We start from the raw sequence: 21,473 nt of genomic DNA, 5'->3' as shown, positions 1-21,473 counted from the left end.
AGCTCTCAGAATAATAATAATAATAGTAAAAAAGTGTCAGTAGGGTTTGATGATGAAACAGTTTTTTGTGGCCTTGTCTCTGATGTGGTTAAGTACGAAGGTGGTAAAGAAACAGAGAGGGAAAAGTTGAGGAGTGCAGCAAATATTCTTTGGCGTAGGCTTGGAGGAGATGTGGGCTGTTTTCCAGGAGACTGGAATGCCTTGCTTGAAAGAAGTGTGTTCCTGTGGAAGGTGAGGGGCTGAAGCAGTAGGAACCAGATATGTACCTGGTTTGAAGATACTAGTATTAAGATATGCATCTTCAGGAGAGGAGATGAGCTCTTCACCAGGACAGCTAGGTGCCTAAAATGGTACAAGCCACACGCAGACTGCCTTTCTTCTCAGTCCTAACCAGCCAAAAGAGCAGCAGGAGGGAACCAAGCCTTTCCTCTCACTGTTTGTTCATGTAGGAGCATCTCAGCCCACGATCATCTGGAAAGCACTGTTTTGGAGGTGGCCTTGGCATGTGGAGGGTGAGGTTGTGACTTGAGGTTGTTCCTTAGCACTTCAGTTCTTGGAGATAGTTTAAACATTAGGGATGGTTCTTAGGATGGTCTTAGCTTCCGTGGTGTTCACCCTGCACTTTTCTGTGGGACATAACATTTCAGGGCAGGTGACTGGAGTACACAGTTGCATCAGTGAGCCCCTTCTGCCACTGACTGAGATGACAGCTTTCCAAGGAGTGAGAAGATTAAAGGCTCTCTAGTTTCTTGCATCTAAACTTAAGCTCCCACACCCTCTTGTTATATGTGCAATCCCATCTATACCAAAATGAGAAAGTTGGAGTTCTCATTCCTGCTCTGCTGTACTTTTTCATAATACAAAGGATTGGACTTCAAAAGTAAGCAGGTGTTGAAGGAAAAATAGCACAGGCAAAGGGATCGTGTTAGTTCTGTCTGAAATATTGCCCAATTAAAATGCTGGCTATTCATGTAAAATACATTTGCAGCAAGGTACTTCAGAATGACTTATTGACGCTTGCTTTGGGGAGCACTGCCTCCAAGGTAGCACAAAATGTGAAACTAGCAGTGGAAAATCACTATGCCTTTAAAAAAAACCAACAAAGCAATTCTTTCTTGCCCTGAGGAAGGGTGTGCCTGTCACTGGGTTGTGTAAGGGGAAGTGGGAACGCTGTACTATTAACATTCATGATAAACTGCCCAGTTAATCATCATCCAGCTAGTCCCTGATTTCTCTCCTTTTCGTTCTGGAGTAGAGGGGTGGTGGTTAAAGGGTTTGTCATTGGAGGGAAAGTGAATATTTGATGTGGCTTTCTTTATGACAAGGCACTAACATGACTCCCGTCTGTATTTAAATGCTGTCCCCAGGTTACGACTATGGCTATGTCTGCGTGGAGTTTTCACTCTTGGAAGAGGCCATCGGATGCATGGAAGCCAACCAGGTTGCTTTACACTTCGGTCAATGCTGCTGGAAGATTTTAAATTTTATTTTTTGGTGGGGTGGTGGAAAGGCAATGAGGTTTATTTTTGAACCATTCAAAGGAAGATCTGTTCTTGTATAATACACAACACTGCGGTTTAAATGTTGTTTCCAGAAACTTGTAAAAGGCTTAGAAATGCCAGTGTGAAAGAGCTGCTGGACACCAAATGGTTTGCCCTCCTCCCTGATGTGTGTTGGCACAGTGGGTAAAGTCAGAGGCTGGGAGCTGACAGACTCCTAACCCAGGTTTTGGCCTGATGCTTTTGCACTCACACTGAAATCCAGTTGGAAAGAGCTCTGTGAGCATCAAATGCTTCCCCCGTCTGTGCGTGCACATGCACATCCACATGTGACTGGAGGTGAGGCCTCGGGTGTGCAGCTCTGAGTCAGCTGTGCCTTGCACGCTCTGCTTCTCCGTATGCCTCGTGTGTGGGAGAGATTTGTAATTGTGTCTCCCCCACATGTATCCTGTCCTTTGCAAGCAAGAGCTGCAAACACGAAGACTACCCTACGTGCAGTTGTACCTGGTAAATCTGAACTTATCCAGCCCTTAAAAGTGCAAAATGACTTAAATCCCCAGTGAGTAAATACCCAAGGGGAGCTTTTACTCTGAGCTGGTGTTTGAGGCTAGTTGTCTACTATTCAAAATGCATAAAGTCTGTTAGATAAAACAGATTCCCATCTCACGCCATCCTCCCTGTGAGTTGGAACTGCAGGTGATGGATCACTCGAGATAAAAACACTAAACAGTTGATCCCCCTTCCTCACTACATCGCTTAAGCCTCTTCTCTGCTTCTGTTTTCCTCTTAATTTGCCTGAGTAAGAATCCACGTCAATTATCTAAAGCCTTTTTACCTGAATCCCAAGTCTCGCTGTCAGGGGAAGAGAGTCATGAGTCAGATTCAGAGCTGTGCATCTGCAAAAATGTACTTACAGTTAATGAGTCTTCACAGCTGGGGTTCCAAAGGTCCCACTGTGTGCTTGCATTTGCCTTTATTTTCAGTTACAGACGTATAACAACTTAAAAAATATTTTACAGAAATAATTCTGTTGCTGGGAAAGAGCCTGGTGCATTCCCACTGGGAATCACTTACTACTTTTACCACAGTGACAACTTCTATTTCCTCTTCAGTGTTGTTACAATTCCCAGTTCATTTGTTGTCACTGAGGAACCTAATTCTGTATGACATTTCTTTAAACCAAATGCCTCTCCATATTCTCTCCACAGTTCTGCTCACAGGAAAAAATGTCTCCCTGTGCTTGAGCAATTCCCGAATTCATGGGAATTTGGGAATTCCTCTTTGTTGTTGGTGGCTGCTCTTCCCGTTCTCCCATTTGGAGCATCCCTGTGTATTTGGAGAGGTGTTTGACTTGATCAGATTTGCTTTATTGCTGCAGCAAAGAGCAGTAAGCACCAGTCCTTGAACTAAGTGCTAAGAGATGCTCAGTAAATCACTGTATGCACATGAAGAAGTTCTGGCTGGCCTTCAAGTGCTGCTTACGTTGACTCTCCCCAGCAACAGTTACAGCAGGCCTTCAGAATGAGTAGTTTTTTACTGTGTTTCCCTTCCAACATTCAGGCATGGTGCTGCCAGAATCCTGCCAGAGGTGGGGGCAGTGGTCCCAGCCATGTGCTCTAGCTGGGACATGTTAAAAACTGATAGGATAGGAAGTCTTCCAGTTTTCCTTACTGCTGTACATGTGTGTGTGTGCAGAGGAAACCTGGAAGATAGAGTGGTTGGATGGGATCATCTCCAAAGCCTGCATGTGCCAATTTCACTATGTTTTAGTAGAGCTACTGTAGTTTATACTTAGTGAAGCAAGAAATACGCTTTTTGGGATGAATGAATTTGGTCAGGAGAATTGTAACCTCTGGATTACCGCACATGGGTTAACTTCTCTAATTTGCTCTTGATTGAACTTGAAAGAAAACAGGCCTTCTAATTATTTAAATTAAAGTAGTAAGACTTGTATGTGACCTGCTGCAAGGGAGGGAGCCGACTTTTAAGTTCTCAGTGAAAGCCAAATAGAGATACTCAGAAAGGGATTTGTGCGGTTCAGTTGTCCTCAGGCAGTAGATACCCAATTTTAATATCTTCCAGTGTAGAGTTGTAAGATTGTCTCTGTAGATAGAGAACTAATCTGCATTTTTACAGGCTGCAGAAACCAAAACCTGTGTGAGCTAAGATGTAAATTCTTTGATAGTTCAGTTATTTTCAGAAGGTTATCAGCTATCCCTGTCAAATTCAGTCGCTTGTGAGAGCATAAATAGCAAACCAGTGTCAGCTCACAGTGACATCCTAGTCCCTCAATAGTCAACCTGCTTCTTTCTCAGTCATCTGTTGGCTGGGAATAAATAGCTTTTGCAGAGATGGTGGGTTTTGTTGCCATTTAATGCCTCTTCAACTGCCCCTGCCTGAAGAACAATTTGCTACATCCTTATATTTTATAATTCCTGCTTTGTGAAATCATTTTGTTTTACACAACACAGACCAGCACCCACTTTAAAATCATTTCCAAATTCACCAGGTACAGATTTACCAGGTCCAACTCCTTGTATTCAGAAAGGCTCACACATGTATGTGACCACTGTGATTTGAGGGGGCTTCCTGTTAAGTACATCGTGATAAGGAAACATCCATCCTCTGTGTTGCCCTAATCTTGTAGGAGAGTTTTATTCCACTCGTATTGACTGCTGCAGCTAAAGTAATGAAAATGCTGCCCTTATTAATTGCTTTGCCTTGTTGACTGTTGCGTTGGCAATTTATTACAGCTCAAGGGCTCCGTGTGATGTGTGTGGAACTGATGGATTGCTGTTAGTGCTCGTGCAGAGGTGCTGGGCACCAGGTTTGGCTGAGGTGGGTGCTGGCTGCCCACTCTCCTGCTGGCTGCGGGGAGCTATTTGCCCTGGTAGGGGAAGTGGGCTCTTGAGATGCTTTGCAGAGCCTGAGTGCAGCCCTGGTTGGAATCGACGGCTGGTGATGCTCTTGTTGGTCCTTTGTTACAAGTTGGCTGTTGTTTGATGAGGAGACCTTTTTACTGTCTGTGATGAGCTGGTTTTCCATGGGGGGAAAGACAGGTATTTTGAATGGAAAATGGGATTTCTGTTGCTAAGTCACATGGTTTCCCCTATATAATCTTTCCCCCTTTATTCTCATTTTTGGAAGGTTGCAGTGTGGTGTGGCATTTGTCTTACTGCGTTTTCTTTTTATTCAGGCTTGGTGTAGCCCCCAGATGGCTTCTTGGAAGCAACTTGGGGAATACATCCCATGGCTCTTGTTCTCCATAGGCACTGGGATCTCTCTGCGCTCCTCCTTGAGCTGTAAGAGAAACACACGTATTCAGATTGTTGCTGGGTGCGAGAAAATCGTGTGGGAAATGAAGTACCCTTCATGTACTGTCACTGTCACATGTCATTAAGGCAGGTGAAGGAGGAGAAATGGAGAGGGCCTGTCTCTGCTGCCTGGATGGTTTACTGTTTTCACTGAGGTGGAGCTGGTTGTTATTCATATGGAGCAGAAGGATTTAAGATGAGGAGCAAATAATTAGTCTTGACTGACTCTATGGTATTGTCTCCAAATCCTCTCAGGCCTCAAACTTAGCAGCACTGGCAGTGTGAGTATTTCCTGGCTTTTGTTGCTAGTAACTAACATCTTTGTAATCCTTTCCTCCTGTTTCTTAAGTAAGAGGGCAAAAAATGAGAGAGCTATAGCATGAACTTTTAAAAATACATGCTTTGTAAATCACTGTGGAGGTTTCCAGGCGTGTGCTGGAGCGGTTATTCCAGGACTTGCTCTTGTGCCTTCCTGCACTGAAGCTGGCACGTGTCAGAGCATCTTCCCTGGTTCAGCTTGCTGAGTGCAGCGACACCTCCATTCCCTGCCTCTTTCTTACTGGGGAGGCTAAGAGGGATTCTTACTGGATTGTGTGGGAGCTCACTTTTCTTGAGCACATCCCACCACCATGCAACTGGAAGCATCAGCTGTGTGTTGCTCCTGCTCTGAGCCAATCCCATTTTCTCCATTCACTGCAGTGCTTTTCTGCATTTAGTGTGAACATAGATAGCTTCTGGTACAGATTAGACTTCACAGGCTTTTCACTGTAGCTGTTGGTGTTAAAATCCACAAGATGCTGTGACAAGCAGGCAAAGCTTAGGACTTTCTGTCCTGAAAATATTTTGAGTAACCAGTCACAACTCTGTAGCTTCTGAGTTAAATACTGAAGGAGTTTGTGGTTATCCCGTGAATGTATCTGCTCCGGTGACCTGCAGCCTCGGTGTCTTTCTTGAAGCCTGTGGTGCAAGGAGGGTGTTGCAATTTGTAAAAGAAAATGTGTGTCCAAACATCAAAATCCTCGTTTTCCTGTTGGTAGGATGTGCAGAGTTGTGGAATTTGGCATTTTTTCCTACAATCTGCAAAATGCCCTCTGCAATGAAAGATGACACCCGCTTTAAGTGTATTTTATGGCCTGTCTGGTATCTATTATTTACTTGCTTGACAATGTCATTCCATCTCTTCAGCTTTAACCTGCAGTTGAAGGTGATGGTGACAACTGAGTGTGTCCACAAATACATTGAAATCCATTTGCATGTTAGGCTAAGAGTGCTGGAGATGGCCTTGCTTCTGATACATCTTCCTTCGATTATCACTACACTGTCATCTGCTTTTCTTATGTATTAGGTGTGTGGATTCTGCTCAGGTTATATCATTAGAACACATCTTTTCCCCTATTAAACCTCTTGTGCTTTTTGGAACTGTGGCTTTCTAGAGCTGCCTTTCAGGGTTTTCCACTTCAAGCATGTGTTTAGAGAGGGGAAAAGGCTTGTATACCTAGGCAGTTTCTTCTATAAACATCCTAATGCTTTGGGAAACATGCACATTATGGAGTAATTTTTATGATCCCAGTGACCTATAGAAAGTTCCCTTCATAGTCTACCTTGTAATCAGATGAGTGGATTTCCAGACAGCAGAGCTGATCTGTGTTTTCTTACTGTGTCTGAGTCAGCGTGTGACCTTGTCACGAGCTCACCCTGGTCTCACATCACTGAGGCTCAACATGTTGAGTCAATCCTGCTCGTGTCTCACTGATAACTGCCTCGTACCGTCGTTAACTGGAGCTGTGAGCCTCTGAGATCAGTACAGAAGTCTGCAGGGAGAGGCTCCTCGTGCTGGGCCTGTGAATAAGCAGCTGGATCTGACCTGTGACAGGGCTGGGAGCGTGGGTGGACATATGTATCCTGCAGGGATGTTGTGATAAATACACTGTCTGCTTTGCTGTTTGGAAGGACTGACTTAATCTCTGCATTCTACAGAGACCTTCCCTGTGCAGAGAAGGATGGATTTTGTTGTAAATGTAACTGCCAAAAAATTCTGGTACTAAAAATACTTCCCTGGACCACCTTCTTTTCTGGCATCTCAACATCTGGCATCTCAACTGTTCAAGCTGTGTGAATCCTCTTAGTCTCTCTTCCATTGGCACAGGAGGTCATAAGACATCTTCTGCCAAAGGCTTCCCACACTCCTCCTTCAACCCTACAACTGCCTTCTTGGCAGCTGTGTCCTGCCTTGCCTCAGGAAGCAAACCATGCTAACCTGTGTGTTTTAAAAGAAGTGCACTTTGAAGTGGACGATTTGTGAAGCTGCATCTTCTTGCTCTACTTGTGTGATCCCAGCTTGTCATGTCCCTCTACCTCCCTGCTTTTATTCCAAAATCCTGGCCTCCTCTTTTCCTTCCTGTTTTTTTCCCTTCAGCCTTACCCATGTGATGAGGATTGTATGCATTTGCTGCTGCTAAACTGCTGCTGTGTAATGGAGTTGTCCCAGAGGACAGCTTCTGGGTGAGCTGCTCAGAGCATGCAGCAGATGCTTAAGAATTCCTTAGAATCTCTGGTTGCTGCTGGAGACATAGGTATGGCCCAGCAGGGTTATCTCAAGAATCAAATAGTGATGTATGTTGCAGAATCATCTCTTCTGTGTGCTCAAGTTCACTTTGGCTGCTATATAAATAGGTTGTTCCACATAGAGAAGGGCGGGGAGGGATGCTTTAAGATGAAACTGCCCTCCCTCTGGCCCCTGGGCATTTATGTTGTGGCTATGGGTTTGTTGGGCTTTTTTGCCCATGGACGTTAACAGATGTGTGATGATGTATCTCTGAAATACCTGTTCTTTCTCTGTAGATATCAAATGCTTTGTCAATCAAGTTTTACTCTGTTGGGATAGATGTTCTATTTACAATGCAGAAGCTTGAGCTGGCAAACATTAAGGAATAGTTGTGATTTCCTGAAATTCATTTAAATAACTTGATCCATGAGTGATTGCTAAGATAAGCGTCCATTCCTCTGGCTGACTAATTGTATGATCATTCAGTGCATCACTTACTCCTGTTGGGTACCACATGCTGCTGTGCATCATCCAAAGGTGCATGGGGGTTCATGTACATGTACAGTGGTTCCTCAAAGTGAGGAGCTGGACCTTTGGTCATGCCCAGCATGGCTGTTGTGAAAATGGGGTACTTGAAAGCTTTTGCTTGTGAACATGAAGTGCAACTTGTACCACAGATAAGTGTGCTCTCTGCCTCTTCCATAGAGCTAAACTCGTAATGTAGAGCAGTTGTTTTCAGAGCAACACCTAAGAAATAGCTTTGTTTCAGTCTTTGTCAATATGCAAAGCTTTATCCTCAGTGTCATGGCATCTGGCACACTCATCCTTTGAATTTGTTTGTAGGTGAGATTTTGCCTTGAGCCAGAAGGAATTTGAAGTAGTCCTTGGGTGCATATGCAGAATACAGATGCTACCTTGTCTGTGTAGCTGTCAGGTCCTCTCCTCCTAAGGTGATAATGGAAGTTGTGTGACAGTGGAGGAAATCTTAGTCACAGATGCTATGAATAGGTTCAGTTTCAGCTTAAAATGAAGAGCAGTGTTTTACTGCTGGCTGCTCTTTCAGATTGTATGTTTCTAATTGAGTTGATTCTCTGTGAAGATCTGTAGAAACTATTAAATATATTCCTGTCTAACCATTTGGAAGATGTTTCTCATTGTAGTGTCAAAGTGCTTCAAAGGAGTATGGTAAATCAGCTGTAGGACAAATAGTGTTACCACAATTGATAGATTATGTACGTGGTCAGATGGTGATTTTGGATTAAGCTATAAAATCCCTTGATCAGGCTCCTATATGAAAGTTAGTAGGACTCATGGCACTAATTTGCTTTAATGCTTTTGAAGTCATCCTCTAAGCTGGTGACTACCAGAACTTCAGATGCGCTCTCAGAAATTCCCTCTGTACTCTTAAGAAGTGGATGATGCTGATATGACTGAGCTTACTGAAAGGAGACAAAGAGGCAGTGAGAGGGAAATGTTTGTTATGGGCTCAGTGTACATGACTAGAGGCATGTTGGTGAGCACACCTTAACTTTTCTTTCCAGAACAAGACCGCTTTCCATCGTCATTTTTGCCACAGTGGGTTGCACAGGAGGTGTTGTGAACAAGGCAGCAGTCTTTCTCAGCCCAATCCCAGCAACACTGAAGGGAACACCAGATACGTTTTACAAGCCTATGATCCAGATTACAGTACTAAGACTCCATCTGGGCTGTTTTGATAAGTGGGAGCACACCAAAGTGGTGTTGCAATTTTCACTTGATGAGTTGTCCTTGTTAGCTTCAGATGTTTGTTCATGCTTTTATGCTATCTTAGCGGCGGTTGCTCTTCCGTTCCTTGGTGCACTGTTGATGTTGGATTGCTGGAACAGGAAGGTAAAAAGTTGAGTGTAGAGGTTGCAAAAGAGTCGAACTGCACTCTCCCTGGGGTTAAGGAAGGCAGAAGCCCTGTTTCTCCTCTTAGAACACCCATTCTCTGCCTGCTTTTCTGTAGATACTGTGTAGTTGTTTTTTTTGCATAACTATGCTTATGATAGTGAAAGAGAGCTGTAATTCCCTCAGAGATGTGGATGTTAGTCTGTTTTCTTCCCACTGGGGTTTGTGTTGGGCCTTTTCAAGGTAAATCATGGAAGTCTGTCTACCTTAAGTTGAGATGCTTTCAAAAAGAGGACCTTGAATTTTGCCATTTTCTGCTCAGGCAAAAGATGAAATTCAGATGTTTTGAGTTTGAAAGTGCAAGAGCAAAGCTATGGCAGTCAGTGAATTTCTGTTTCCATTTGACTGTAACATGGCTGTTGATGTTTGTGACTAGAAATGGAACATGATTACAGTGGAAAATGGGGGCTGGCATGCCTGAGTGGACTATTGCATCATTAGCCATAAGTCACAGTCAACAAGCAAACAGGTATTTAACACAGAAGGACACACAGTGACTATCTGCCCTATTCACCTGCAGCCACAGAGCATTTCCAAGACTCTTATTAAAGCTTTAATACCTACAGAGATCACAAGAAGCACTGTATGCTGCAGGATCAGAGATCAGGAATGTTGCTGTCATTCTGCATCTGTGTGGGACAAGAAAACACATTAGGTGGAAGGGCACCAAGGGTGCTAGCAGACAACAGCCCCCTGTACTTTTGAGAAGGGCACAAACTGCCCTTGATCCTCTCTCATTTCAGCTGGAGGAAATTTCTTCTTCCATCATACCTGGCAACCTGTGTGAATGGGGCAGCAACTGAGAGGTCCTCAGTACCACAGTGTGACCAGCTTGCTGAATCTTTGGCTGTGATTCCTCCCAGAAGAGGGCAATGGGGGAAAATCCTGAAGCCATTTTGTGCAAGGAGATGCAGGAGGGAGATGGAAAGTTCTTCTTGGCTTCTGCAGTGACAGCAGCTGTATAATGCGTGGTTGACTTGTTGCAGTGAAGTGTCTGATGTAAAGTAGCATTCTGCCTTAAGGTTTGGTTTGCTGTCCTATTGCACCGTGTGGATGCGTTGACAGCTACCAGATGTTGCTTCCAAGTGTCCTCTTGCATCTCCCTCACTTCAGGTTACTTACAAGTTTGGCTAGAGATGTCTTCCACAGGGTGAACAAAAGCTTCCAGAAGTAGGCTCCCCAAAGGACAGGGGTCTATATAAAGTGTGTCGTGAAATGAATTACATTTTTTATGAGGGTCAAAGCTATGAAGCTGTAAACAGGAGATTTAAGTATTGAAATTTCTGAAACTGTCTTCTTTAGAGCAAGAGGATGAAAGTAATTCTCTCCTGTTTTCATAGACGGCAGGGGAGATATCTTAGCTCTTGTGATGTGCAGTCCACATCTTAGCAGGAAATTAGCAATATTCAGATGGGCTCCTTGTTCCAGATTTGAGCCAGGATGGCAGTAAAAGCCCAAGCAAACATGTGATGTACTTTGCCGTCAGGATCTCAAGAGCAGACTTAACAGAGACAGTCATTTTAAGTCCTCAGAATCCCAAGATGCATTTTCATATCTGTAAAACCAGGTTGAGAAGTCTTGCTAAGAAGGTGTCTCACGATGCAAAGCTGTGCATTAATGATATAATGACTAAAGTATTTTACTGTTTATAGTCCTAGGTTTTGAAAGCCTGATTGATTCTTCTGAACTTGTGATATCACTGGAGAAGAGAGCTGAGGTGGTTTGGTTTTATATCCACGGCAAGATGTTCTTCTGTGCCTCGTCCATGTGAGATCAGTGTTTGTCTTCTACCACTTCTCTGCCCATTGCACTAACTTAGCTTGCCTGTTTTTCCTCTTTTGGGTGTAGGCTGGACCCATCACTAAATGTAAGAAGCGAATTCCAAAATGCATAATAAACACCTCTTAGTGACAGGTAATCCACCCAGTTCCAAGAGGAGCAGCTGAAAACAACATGTCTGGTGCTCTAGTGCTTGAGATGAGCAGCTGCACACCAGGAGCTGCAGGCAGCACCTCTGTGTCTGTACTGAGCCACGTGTCGCTCTCTGGCTTGATACATCCCTGGGTATTAAGAGTCCCAAAAGAGGTTCAGGTGGCAATAGCTGAGCCACCCGCTACTGTGCTGCTTATCTGTCAGTTTAAGACGATGTCTGTGTGTGCTGTTTCACTTTCTAATCCCTTAGGGATTGAGCCAGGCTGGGGCACTTCTGACACAACAGGGAATCATGATCATTTTCTTCCTCCTTGTCAGGGTTATTGTAGAAACTGATGTCCTGCACACTCACTCTCTGGCTAGACTCTCCTGAAGAGCTGAGGTCAGCTACCATAGCTCAGAGCCTGGATATTCACGCAGGAGAGTTGCTTCTTCTGCCTCTTGCCCCCTGACAAGCCACTAAGCTCCGTTCTTCAACAGTTCTGGGGACTGCTGAAGTCCCCAGACAGTAAGGAGGGATCTGGATGTCCCTCTGGATGTTGTGTAGTGCAGTTGTCAGGATGTACTTCTTAAACCTCCAAGCCCCTCTAAAAGAGGAGCTGCTGCATCCTGTGAGGAGCTGTGACACCCACTAGTGGGACATTGCACCCAAGCCAGGTAGGCAGTAGCAACCCATTTCCTTCCAAAGGGCTCAGGTAGCTCTGTTCTCACGCTGTGACAGGTTTCTTGGGCAAAAACTGACCAAAGAGGTTAAAGCAGCTCCTAAGAAGAATTCTCTTAAGAGGCAGCATTTGCTCAGATGTAGAAATCAGTACAGGTGCCAGCCTGAAGATGTGCCAGCTGCACTCTTGTTCTGTCCAAATGTGACTGTTAAGGAGCTGGATACAGTTTTTGGTCAGGCCACCTCAAGGATGTGATGATGTGTTGGGAATATCATTGGGAAGGCACAGATAAGTGTTGTGCTGCTGGTAAATTTGTCCTGACAACTGGCCAGGGGTTTTTCTCTTACCCTTTGGGAGTCAGTATCAGGCACCCAGTTTTGCCATTAACTGGGACATTACAGGTGTTGAGAAATGAATTCTCCAAGGACAAAATCCTCTTTTTATCCAAAGCTGCGCCCTCTTCCTAGGATTTTTGGGGTCTTCTCCTTTCAGCAGAGAGGCTGCCCCACAGGAAGCTTTACGTGAGCACTGGCAGCAGAGAGAGCATTGCCAGTGAAGGTTCTAAGAGCTTAATTCAGTGGGTGCATGTCTGGAGGAGCTTCTGCACTGCTCTCTCCTCAGTTGGTGTGTTCTTAGTTGAACATTAGTGAACATTTGCTGCTGCACAGAACATCCTGCACTCTGTTCACCATGCAGGTCAAGCCACCTTGGAATCGGTGTGTTATTCCATGGTTACATGCTCCAGCAAAAGGACCTGCTTTTGTTTGGGTGTTGGGTCTTTAAAGGCTTCAAACAGGCTGAATTGTGTAGGAATAAGTTTGCTTATTTAAGGCAGAGCTTTCCAGCTTGATTTTGCATTGGAATAGCTCTTTAGTGTTTTGATACTGTGCTTCAAAACTGTGAAAAAAGAGCTGGACCTTTTCTCATTGTTTCTCAGCTTCCTAATGGCCATTCCTAATTGTAAAGTACCCCTGGGGGAAATGCACAGGAAGGTCCTGGGGTGCATTAGTGCATTGTGCTAACCTTCCTTATCTTTATATCATTTAAAAACATTATGAGATGAGATGACCTTTGAGGAAGAAGGTGGCCATATAACAAAGTATTGAGGATTATGTCCAGGCAGTAGAGCAGCCTTTTGGAGAGAGAAGGGAAATCCCTGTGTTGGGAGCAAAGGGAGTCTTTGAAGCAGCTGTTGTTCAAACACAGTGTCCAGGCAGTAGACCATAGTGAGTCAGAAAAGGAATATAAATGAGGCAGGGCTATGTGGACCCTTCCCTAGAGCCTTCTGTGGATAATGATACTCAATATGCTAAATATTTAAATACTCTTTAAGTTTTGATAGTTTAAGCATACTTTTCAAATAGAGGATTAACCTGATTCATGCTTTCATGGGAACAAGTGCTTGATATAGAATCATTTAGGTTGGAAAAGACCTTTAAAGGTCATTGAGTCCAGCCATTAAAGAAGATCATATGCATGACCTTCTTTGCTTACCCCCTAATAAGCCCTTAACCATCCATGTTTCTCTTCAGCTGTGGGTTGGGAGCACAGACAGTAACACCAGAGTGCAGAACTTGTTTCCCTTTGAGCTGTTATCTCCTGATGTCCCCAGGCCCTCACTGTCTGAACTCTACAAAGTCTCTTCTGACCCCTTTGTACTGTATAAGAAAGGATTTCATTTTAAAATTTCCACGTTTTGTCAGTGATGCTGTAAAGCTGATCTGCAAAGGGTCCTCTTTGGAGGGTGGGGAAGCTGGAGGTTAGTATTAGCTGGGTTGGGAGATGTTAGAACTTTTGGTGGCTTTGCTTCACTGGATGAAATAAAACTTTCAGATGTGTTGAAACCTCCTTACAGGATGAAACACAGAAGCCATTCATACCACCTACCACCCAAAGCTGGCCTTAGAAGCATGAAGCACATTGTGTGTTTTCTCAAGCTGCAACACATCACTGTTATCCTTCCTGGAGCCGTAACTGGGAGCTTGCCTGTACCAACTGTTTTGGTGGTAGAGTTCTCAGAGTGGGACTGAGTGTGCTGACAAGTGGAGCGAATGCTGTGTTTAAAAGATAAGCACTTTGAGAGACCTCACTTGGAAGTGAACTGGAGTTCAAACTTCAGGAAATAAAATGTAGAGAGCTGGCATAGCCTGAAAGGCAGTTTCTGTGTCTGTTTGCGAGAAGGATGTCAGTGGAGGGAGATGAGTTACAGAAAGATACTGGGACTTGCTTCAAAAGAGTATGGCTGGTATCCAGGGAATTCAGAAATCGTAGGAAGAAAACTGGAGGTGTCTCAGCAGGCTAAATGAGGTGTCTGGAAAGAAGGTACTTAAAGGATGTAGACTGGCACCTTCTGCTAAAGGACAAATGTCCTAGATAAACAGGCAGAAAGCGAGGCCTGAGGAGGGCTGTTTAGGAGCAAGCAGAAGGGGAAACTTGAGTGTCACAGTGGATGGTCCCAGTGAAAGGGGATGAAAGGAGTTTGAAAAAAAGGCACTGGGTGCTATCTGAGATAAAATAATCCTTATATAGCATCTTAATCTGTTATATTTAGCTACTACATCTTTAGGGCTCTCTTAAGTTATCCTGCTAATGCCTCAGTTCTGTGTTAGTGCCAATTTTAACATGCCCGTCAGTGGTGTGCCTGAAATCATGTTCTGCTAGCTCAGGATTGATGTGACATCTTTGAGCTCTCTGTCTCAGGCCTCCTTTGACCTTGAAGACCGTGAGCCCTGAGCATGCTGTGCTGGTTAGCATCAGATCATTGTTGAAATGCATGCCTTGCTGCTAAATGCTTTGAGATGATGCCACATGCTCTTCACCTCCATGACATCGCTGACGCCCAGGAGCCAAACATCCTCCTTTGTAAGTGACCACGAACACAACACTTACAAATGATTCATGTCAGTTTTAGTCTTGATAGAGACCTGTAATAATAATAGCATAGTCATTTGGATCCACATGGTGATGTAACCATTCGTCAGGGATCCACTAATTGTCAGACCATCCTTTTCCCTTGTATATATTGAATCTTCTATCATGACTGTCAACTACTCAGCAGGAGAGTACTGGACCCTGATAGATCAGGCCAATAAAAAGAAGCCCTTGAGCTGCAAATGGTTAGGGAGCTGGAGAAGGGGGCTGAAAGCCTTGGAAAAATTCCCTCTACACTAGGCATGTGCTTGTAGTTACTGTTCCTGTAGGAAACGCCAGACTGCTGCGGTACTCTGCAGCAGGCTGGATCACTGCTTCTTCACCTCTCCACGTCATGCTCTGTTTTCTAAATGTTTAATTACAGATGGATTGTGGTTTGTGGGTTCACAGCTTTTCTCATCTGCTTTTTGTCAAAGGTAAGCAGATGTTCTGCCTCTTGCTCTGTAGAGTTGAATCCCTTGTACAGCAGCTGCCAAGGAACTCGGGGATAAAAACTTAAGCATATGGAAAAAATGGAATGGGAAGGCAGTTTCTATGGCTGAGATGATCTTGTTCTGAAATACATCCAGCTGGTCTCTTACGTTCCCAGGTGTTGGCCTGCTGCTCTGTCCTGGGAAGCTGCTGCCTCTGGAATTCCACGAGCAGCTGGGGATGTGTGGGTTAGAGGAACCTTTGGTGCTTGACCCTGCCTGCTTGCTTTACCTGAAGATAAATATCTTGAGGGAGAGAGCCTTGTGCTCTCCAGGCTCTGCACAGAGATGAGCACCGTGCCAGTGGAATAGGATCTGGCTATGTAATTTACATAGTGTTGTGGTTGGGGTTGTTAAAGTTGCATTTATAGTTCATACTCAAATAGGAGAAAACCTGAAAGCAGTTTGATTAGTGGTTACACTTAGATAACCCTCCTGCTGCTGCCAGCTGCCTGTGTCCCTGTGCTGTCCTGACCAGTGCATGTGGAGGCCAGGGCTGGGAAATACCATGTGAGTGCTGAGAGCTCCCTGTTCTAGGAAGTGCTGCTGGGACCATGGGCTCCCTCTACATTCCCAGGCTGCCTCCCCACGCCAATAAAAACCCCATTAATCGGTTTAAGTAATTTTTAAATGATGGATGTGTAATAATTTTTGAATAACCATCCTAATTATAGTAAAGATGCATAAGAGGGTTGAATTAGCATCACATAAATGAGGTTAATTCTGGTGTTTGAATGGGACTGCTTTGCATTCTTTTGTCATAACCTTTATATGCAATTTTATATCCGTTTGCAAATGATATTTTAAGTTAATTTTCAACATGTGCAACTATGTCAGTTTTCTTACGTGGTTATTACTCAGCAAGAAGGATATTAGAACCATTTAGTTCATGGCATGGATATTTTCCATTTAATCAAGCTATGAACAATAAAAGGAAATAATTAGCTGAAATGGTGTTTGGTTTTGTGCACGAGCCAGCTGCTGGAGGAGATCTGACTATGGTTCACTTGCAGTGCACTGCCTTGGTTGCTGCTCTGTGGTTGCAGTCAAGGAGAAAGCTTTGGCTTATTAATCTTTGTGGATTTGGGGTCTCAAGAGCTGAGCCCTGGTTCTGTGTAGAAATGACCTGCTGGTGCTCCAGGTGTGTCATCTGTAAAGCTGAGACTGATGACTGCTGTTCCACTGACTCAGGTACCCATGGCTTTTCTTGTGCCAAGGGATGGTGGCATGCAGTTACCATCCCAGTGGAAGAGCCAGAGCACACTTCCTCCACAGCAATCCACAGCTTGCTACATCCACTTCTCCGTGCAGTTTTGGCAGGCTGGGTAGTAGCTGCTGAAGCCTGAGCCGTGGGGTAGGATACTTGGAGAGCTATCAGCTCATTGTTAAGAGACTCTGAAGAGAGATTTTACTGCAGGTTTTAATGTTTGGCCAACTTCAATTAAAGCAGAAGCCTGGTTTGATGTGCGGGAGTGTGCCGTGCTCCGAAAGCTCTCCATATTTCACATTTTCTAGGTCACTCTTGGATGCTCTGATTTTCTTTTTTTCCCAAAGAAACAGTTAGCAAAAACTTTGACATTGATGATTACATTCTTCTGTCATCTCAGTCTTGGAGAACACACAGATACTTTTTTGGCAAGTTCTCCCCCTCCTTAACCCCCAGTCATCATCATTAGGAGGCTGTCAGCAAGCATGAGAAATCCCAGCATGCCAACTGTAAATGCTAATTGACAGATAAGCAGCTGAAGTGGGTAGCTCGTGCCATGCCTGACCTGCAGCAGTCTGTCTCCTGGCCCTGTCAGGAGCTGCCTTGCTTCCCTAGCAAGCATGATCAAAGGGATCCGTGCTCATACACTGCACAACTCAGCAGCAGGCAGTGAGTTAGCTGTGCTCTGTTTGGAGCAGGAGGTGAGTTCTTGCCGCCTTAAACTAGTATGATTGGAAAGATGTTAAACTAGAGATGAGTTAAAACCAGCCTCATGGGTGGGTGTTACATGTGCTAAGAGAGTGGTCTGGGGTTTTTTTCTTACAGTTAGGCTTACCTTTACCACTTAGATCTTACTGATACTCTTTTGATGCTTCCAGTTGAACTGTCTTTGAACACAGAGCTTGGAAAGTGCTCTGGTAGGAATTCTGTTGCCCAGTGCAGCCTCCAAAGTGCTTTTGGAAGGATTTCATCACCTGTGGATATCGTGGCTTTTTCTTTCCCTCTCTTGAAGTAACCTGTACTTGTGGGGTTTGCCCCTGCTCAGTGAAGAGCTCTGAGACATTAGTACTTGCTGTGTGCTCTTTCTGCAGACAGGGTTTATGGATTCATAGCATCACTCTCTAGAACCACCTCATGGTGAGATTGCTCAGTTGATCAGTCTATTGCCAGTAATATTTGTACACTAGGCCATCAGCTATTATTCAAGATGATGCAGGTGTTTTAGTAGCTTTAGCTGAAATGGTTTGTACTGAATTGTATCACTTAGCTTAGAATCCAGCACTGCATCAGACTTCTGAGTGAAAAAACACGTTCAACTGTATTTGGAAGATATCAAACAATAGCATAAATCATTGCTCCCAGAAGTAAAGTCCCAATGCTTTGTTTTGATGAATTTGGCATGGTTTTGATGAATTCAGAAAAAAACAGTAGAATCTGCTCGTGTCCTTGGAAATCCAGACATTTCCATAGCTGAGAGCTCAGCGTTCCATGACTGTGGAGCTGGGCAGCCTTTTAAACCCTTCACTGGTGAGTCAACTGTGTGTTTACTGCTCGTTTTGAGGGGGAGGTTCCTGATTGGGAGGACCAGAGAGACATTTCTGTAGCTTACTGATTTGGAGAGAAAAGGCCAAGCTGCTCAGAAGAACAGAAGGTTGAAAGCCCACAGGAGGATTAACGGACGTAGAGCAGGTCAGTCGGTGAGAGAGGTCCAGGCTAAAATGCATGAATATGGAAGAGATTGTTACAGTCTAAGTGCCAGGTAGTACATATGGCATACCTTTAGCATACATTTTCTTTTCCCCTAGCATTGTTTCCTGAAATTCTCAGAGAATCTTTGTGTTTTCACAAAGATCTGCTCAGTTGAAAGTGGTGAGCTGAGAATTAGGGTATTATCCAAAATATTCTGCGGAGAAAAGGAAGAAGATAGAGATAAAAAGAACAAGCAGTGACAGGAACTAGAGGAAATAGAGGTTCTGAAAATATTCTATAGTAACAAAATGGGGGAATGAGGAATTTGAAGACAATGTGTGTCCTAAACGAAGGACTCATTTTGTGGTGTTAAATGGTGATTGCAACCTTGAAAATGACTTTATCAAGAAGAAATCGGTAAGAGAAAGCTTGTTGGAAAAGTAAGCAGGCAATCAGCAGGGTGCTAAGGAAATCAGGGAGTAATTATGCAAGTGACACTTTCTGCAGTCTCCAGGAACTGAATTTGCAGTAGAGACCAGCACTGCACGCACTTACAAAACATTTTCCATAAACCCAAAAATAATCTTAAAGCTTTCTGGCAAGTATTATCCTCAGTGACTTGTATAGCTGGATGAAGCTGTGTGATGGACTGCCTTACCGGAGGATGTGTCCTCAGATCTAAGTTGTCCTTATTTCCAGAGCTCATAGGCAGGGCTGGAAGTGTCTGCTGAGGAGCTGCTGTTTCTGAGGGCTTCCCTGGGCTCAGTGCTGCCTGCATTCAGTGGGTCCTGAGGCAGGCATGGGCGCTTTAGCCTGCTCTCCTGGCACTGCCCATCTCCTGAGTGTGTGATGATGTGATGTGTTGTGATATGATGACTGCCCTGCTTGGGAGAGGGAGCATGTCCATCTCAGGGGGACCAACAGTCCCAGTGGGACAGCCTTTATTGCCTCCTCCCTGTCCTTCTCACTTATGTTTCCTCACATGCCTTAAAGAAGGTGCAGGCTTTCTCCAGGGCATGAAAGGTAGGCAATACTCCACAATGTGAATAGACCCTGAGGAGATGCCTTGTGTCTGAGGTTGCAGCATTGGGTGCAAGTGCCAGCCCTCAGCAAAGTCTAGGAATGGCTCAGCTTTCTGTAAGGCAAAGGCAAATCCATGCTAGAAGGCACTACTCAAACTGATGGACAGCAGGAAGGAAACCCCTTGTGTATAGGCCTCGTAGGAAAGGATGGTGTTGGGCCATAAAAGGCAGGCTGTGGAAAAGGAAACTGTGCAACCCGATGTGTAGGGCAGTGTCTTTGGTCTCCAGCTTTCTCTGTTGCGTTTTTTTGGTCAGGGTTTAAAGGATTATTGTTGTACTGCCACTACTGATTCCCTGCTGTGAACTCTTCCCTCTACTTTACATATTCCCAAGCATCTCCTTCACGTTCTGCACAGCAGTTTATGCATGGGTGTATCGTGACTTCTGAATGATAACTCTGGGAACTTGCTTTCTCATGTTCATGGTTTGCTCTGTTGGCTCTTGTGTGACTAGGCTACTGGGTCAGAGTACCTGGGACTCATCAGAGCTCCCTGGAATAGCTTGGGGCATTTACAGCTCCCCACTATCTGTCTGTACCGTCCAGCAGTGGGCAAGAAGAGCAACTGCTCTCCTGAGGCTTGGGAGACCTGGGTCTGAGTCTCATTATTGTCACTGAGTCTCATATTGTGGTATTGGGATATAATGACTGCATGGTCTGGCAGTACCTCCGGTGACATGGAATATCTCACAGCTCCGTGTACTTGTGGCTCAGCCTGCATTTTGCATGCCCAGGCGTGGTCTGTTGTCCACAGCAGATGAGAGCCACCAGGAATCCTTGCTGCTCACTGCTTTTAGGGGCTGTACCAGGCAGGAGTTGGGAAACTTGCACCTACGGCTTCATTTCATCCTTAAATCATCTACATTTCAGCAAAGCTTGTGGATTTGTTGGGCTCCTGATGTCTCTCCAAAGCATCATGCGTGGAGCTGAAAACAGTGGCTTTGTAGGCAGTGGAGCTCCTCTGCAGCTGCTGCACCAGTGCTCAAGGCCACCCCACCAAGGATTGGCTGCAGAGCAGCAGCTCAGCTGGCTGTGGAGCCAGTGACTTGCTACATACATGCTGGCATACTTCTCTGAAGGGTTTCCTGAGGGACATGAAGACTAACCCAAGTATGAAAATTCTCTCACCTCAGCAGTGGTTTTCCCTGTATTCCTCCTCAAACAGCTGCCTTGAGGCCAGCCTGGTGGTGGCTGGTGTGAGAGAGGCTGTCCAGGTGCCCCTTTCCAGTATGTGGACAAAAGCAGGTTAAAGCAGCTTCCCTCTCATGCTCTGGTTGCTCTGTCTCTGCTCTTCCTGGGAGGTGGCAAAGCCTCTTCTGCCTAGTTCCTCTGGAGCTAACAGCTTTGTTACACTGTGCTAGAGCAGGTTGCAGAGAGTTTCCCTTCCATGACAGAGCTCCAGCAAACTGAACTGGGAGACTTTCTCCCCTTTCACCTTGTCTCACTTGTAAAACCTTTAGGAACCAGAGCTTTAACCCCTCTCTTTGCCTCTGTGTAATCTGCGTGTGCTGGGCACATTCGTCATCTACCCCCTTGTCTCAACAGGGAACTCTTTCGATCGGTGGCAAAGAAGTGACCCTTGAGTACACCCCATGCCCAGAGTTTTGGCGCTGCAAACGTGTAAGTATGTGATGAGAGCTGTGTTGGGCCTCCCCTGCTGGATCTCAGGGTAGTGGAGCAGGGAGGAGTGCAAGATGTTTGCTCTGTGGCTGAAGATCCTTAAGAGTGATGTTTGTGTCCTGAAGCTCTTCTTGTGGTTTTCCTTACCTTGTTTCTGACATCACCTATGTGAGTGAGTGTTGCTTTGGTACAGGTAGTCAGTGTTTTACATGCAGAGCAGTTTCTTCCCTCTGCAGTGGTTCCCTTTTAACATGTGAGGAAAGTAGTGTGTGGATCCCTTCTCCTTAAAAAACCAAAATGAGACAGTGATACTGCCAACCAGGATGAACAGGCTTTCACTCTGGTTCCCATGTGTTACCACAGTGTCTTCACTGGCCAGGTAACCAGAGCTTTCACCAGCAGAAACACAAACCACCCTTCTGCCTCATGCAGGAACCTGGGATCTGGATTTAAGTGGAAGGAAGCATGGAAATAGGTCCATGTCCAGGCAGCAGTTAGTACAGACTGGAGGTGCCCCATTTCAATAGAAGCACAGTTGCCCAAGGGCCTGTTTTGTTCCATGGCCTTCTCATGGTTCTCCCAGAACGGGCACTTT

The 21,473-nt window shown here is 45.0% G+C and overlaps 1 protein-coding gene across 4 annotated transcripts in view; it reads left to right on the top strand.

Annotated features, from left to right (window-relative positions):
• Positions 1 to 21,473, top strand: part of RBM6 (RNA binding motif protein 6) — a 57,976-nt gene that overhangs the window by 21,166 nt on the left and 15,337 nt on the right. For all 4 annotated transcript variants that reach the window (XM_061346923.1, XM_061346925.1, XM_061346924.1 and 1 more), the window contains 2 exons: positions 1,368 to 1,441; positions 20,804 to 20,878. In XM_061346923.1, the coding sequence (XP_061202907.1) occupies positions 1,368 to 1,441; positions 20,804 to 20,878 (149 nt within the window). The remainder of the gene's footprint in view (positions 1 to 1,367; positions 1,442 to 20,803; positions 20,879 to 21,473) is intronic.

The sequence above is a fragment of the Neopsephotus bourkii genome, unplaced genomic scaffold, assembly GCF_033783945.1.
Source record: "Neopsephotus bourkii isolate Nb327-2 ecotype Australia unplaced genomic scaffold, CSIRO-AGI_Nbou_v1 NB_284, whole genome shotgun sequence".
Classification (NCBI taxonomy): Eukaryota; Metazoa; Chordata; class Aves; order Psittaciformes; family Psittacidae; genus Neopsephotus; species Neopsephotus bourkii.
Note: the sequence above shows the minus strand (reverse complement) of the source record. Positions and strands in the feature narration are given on the sequence as shown.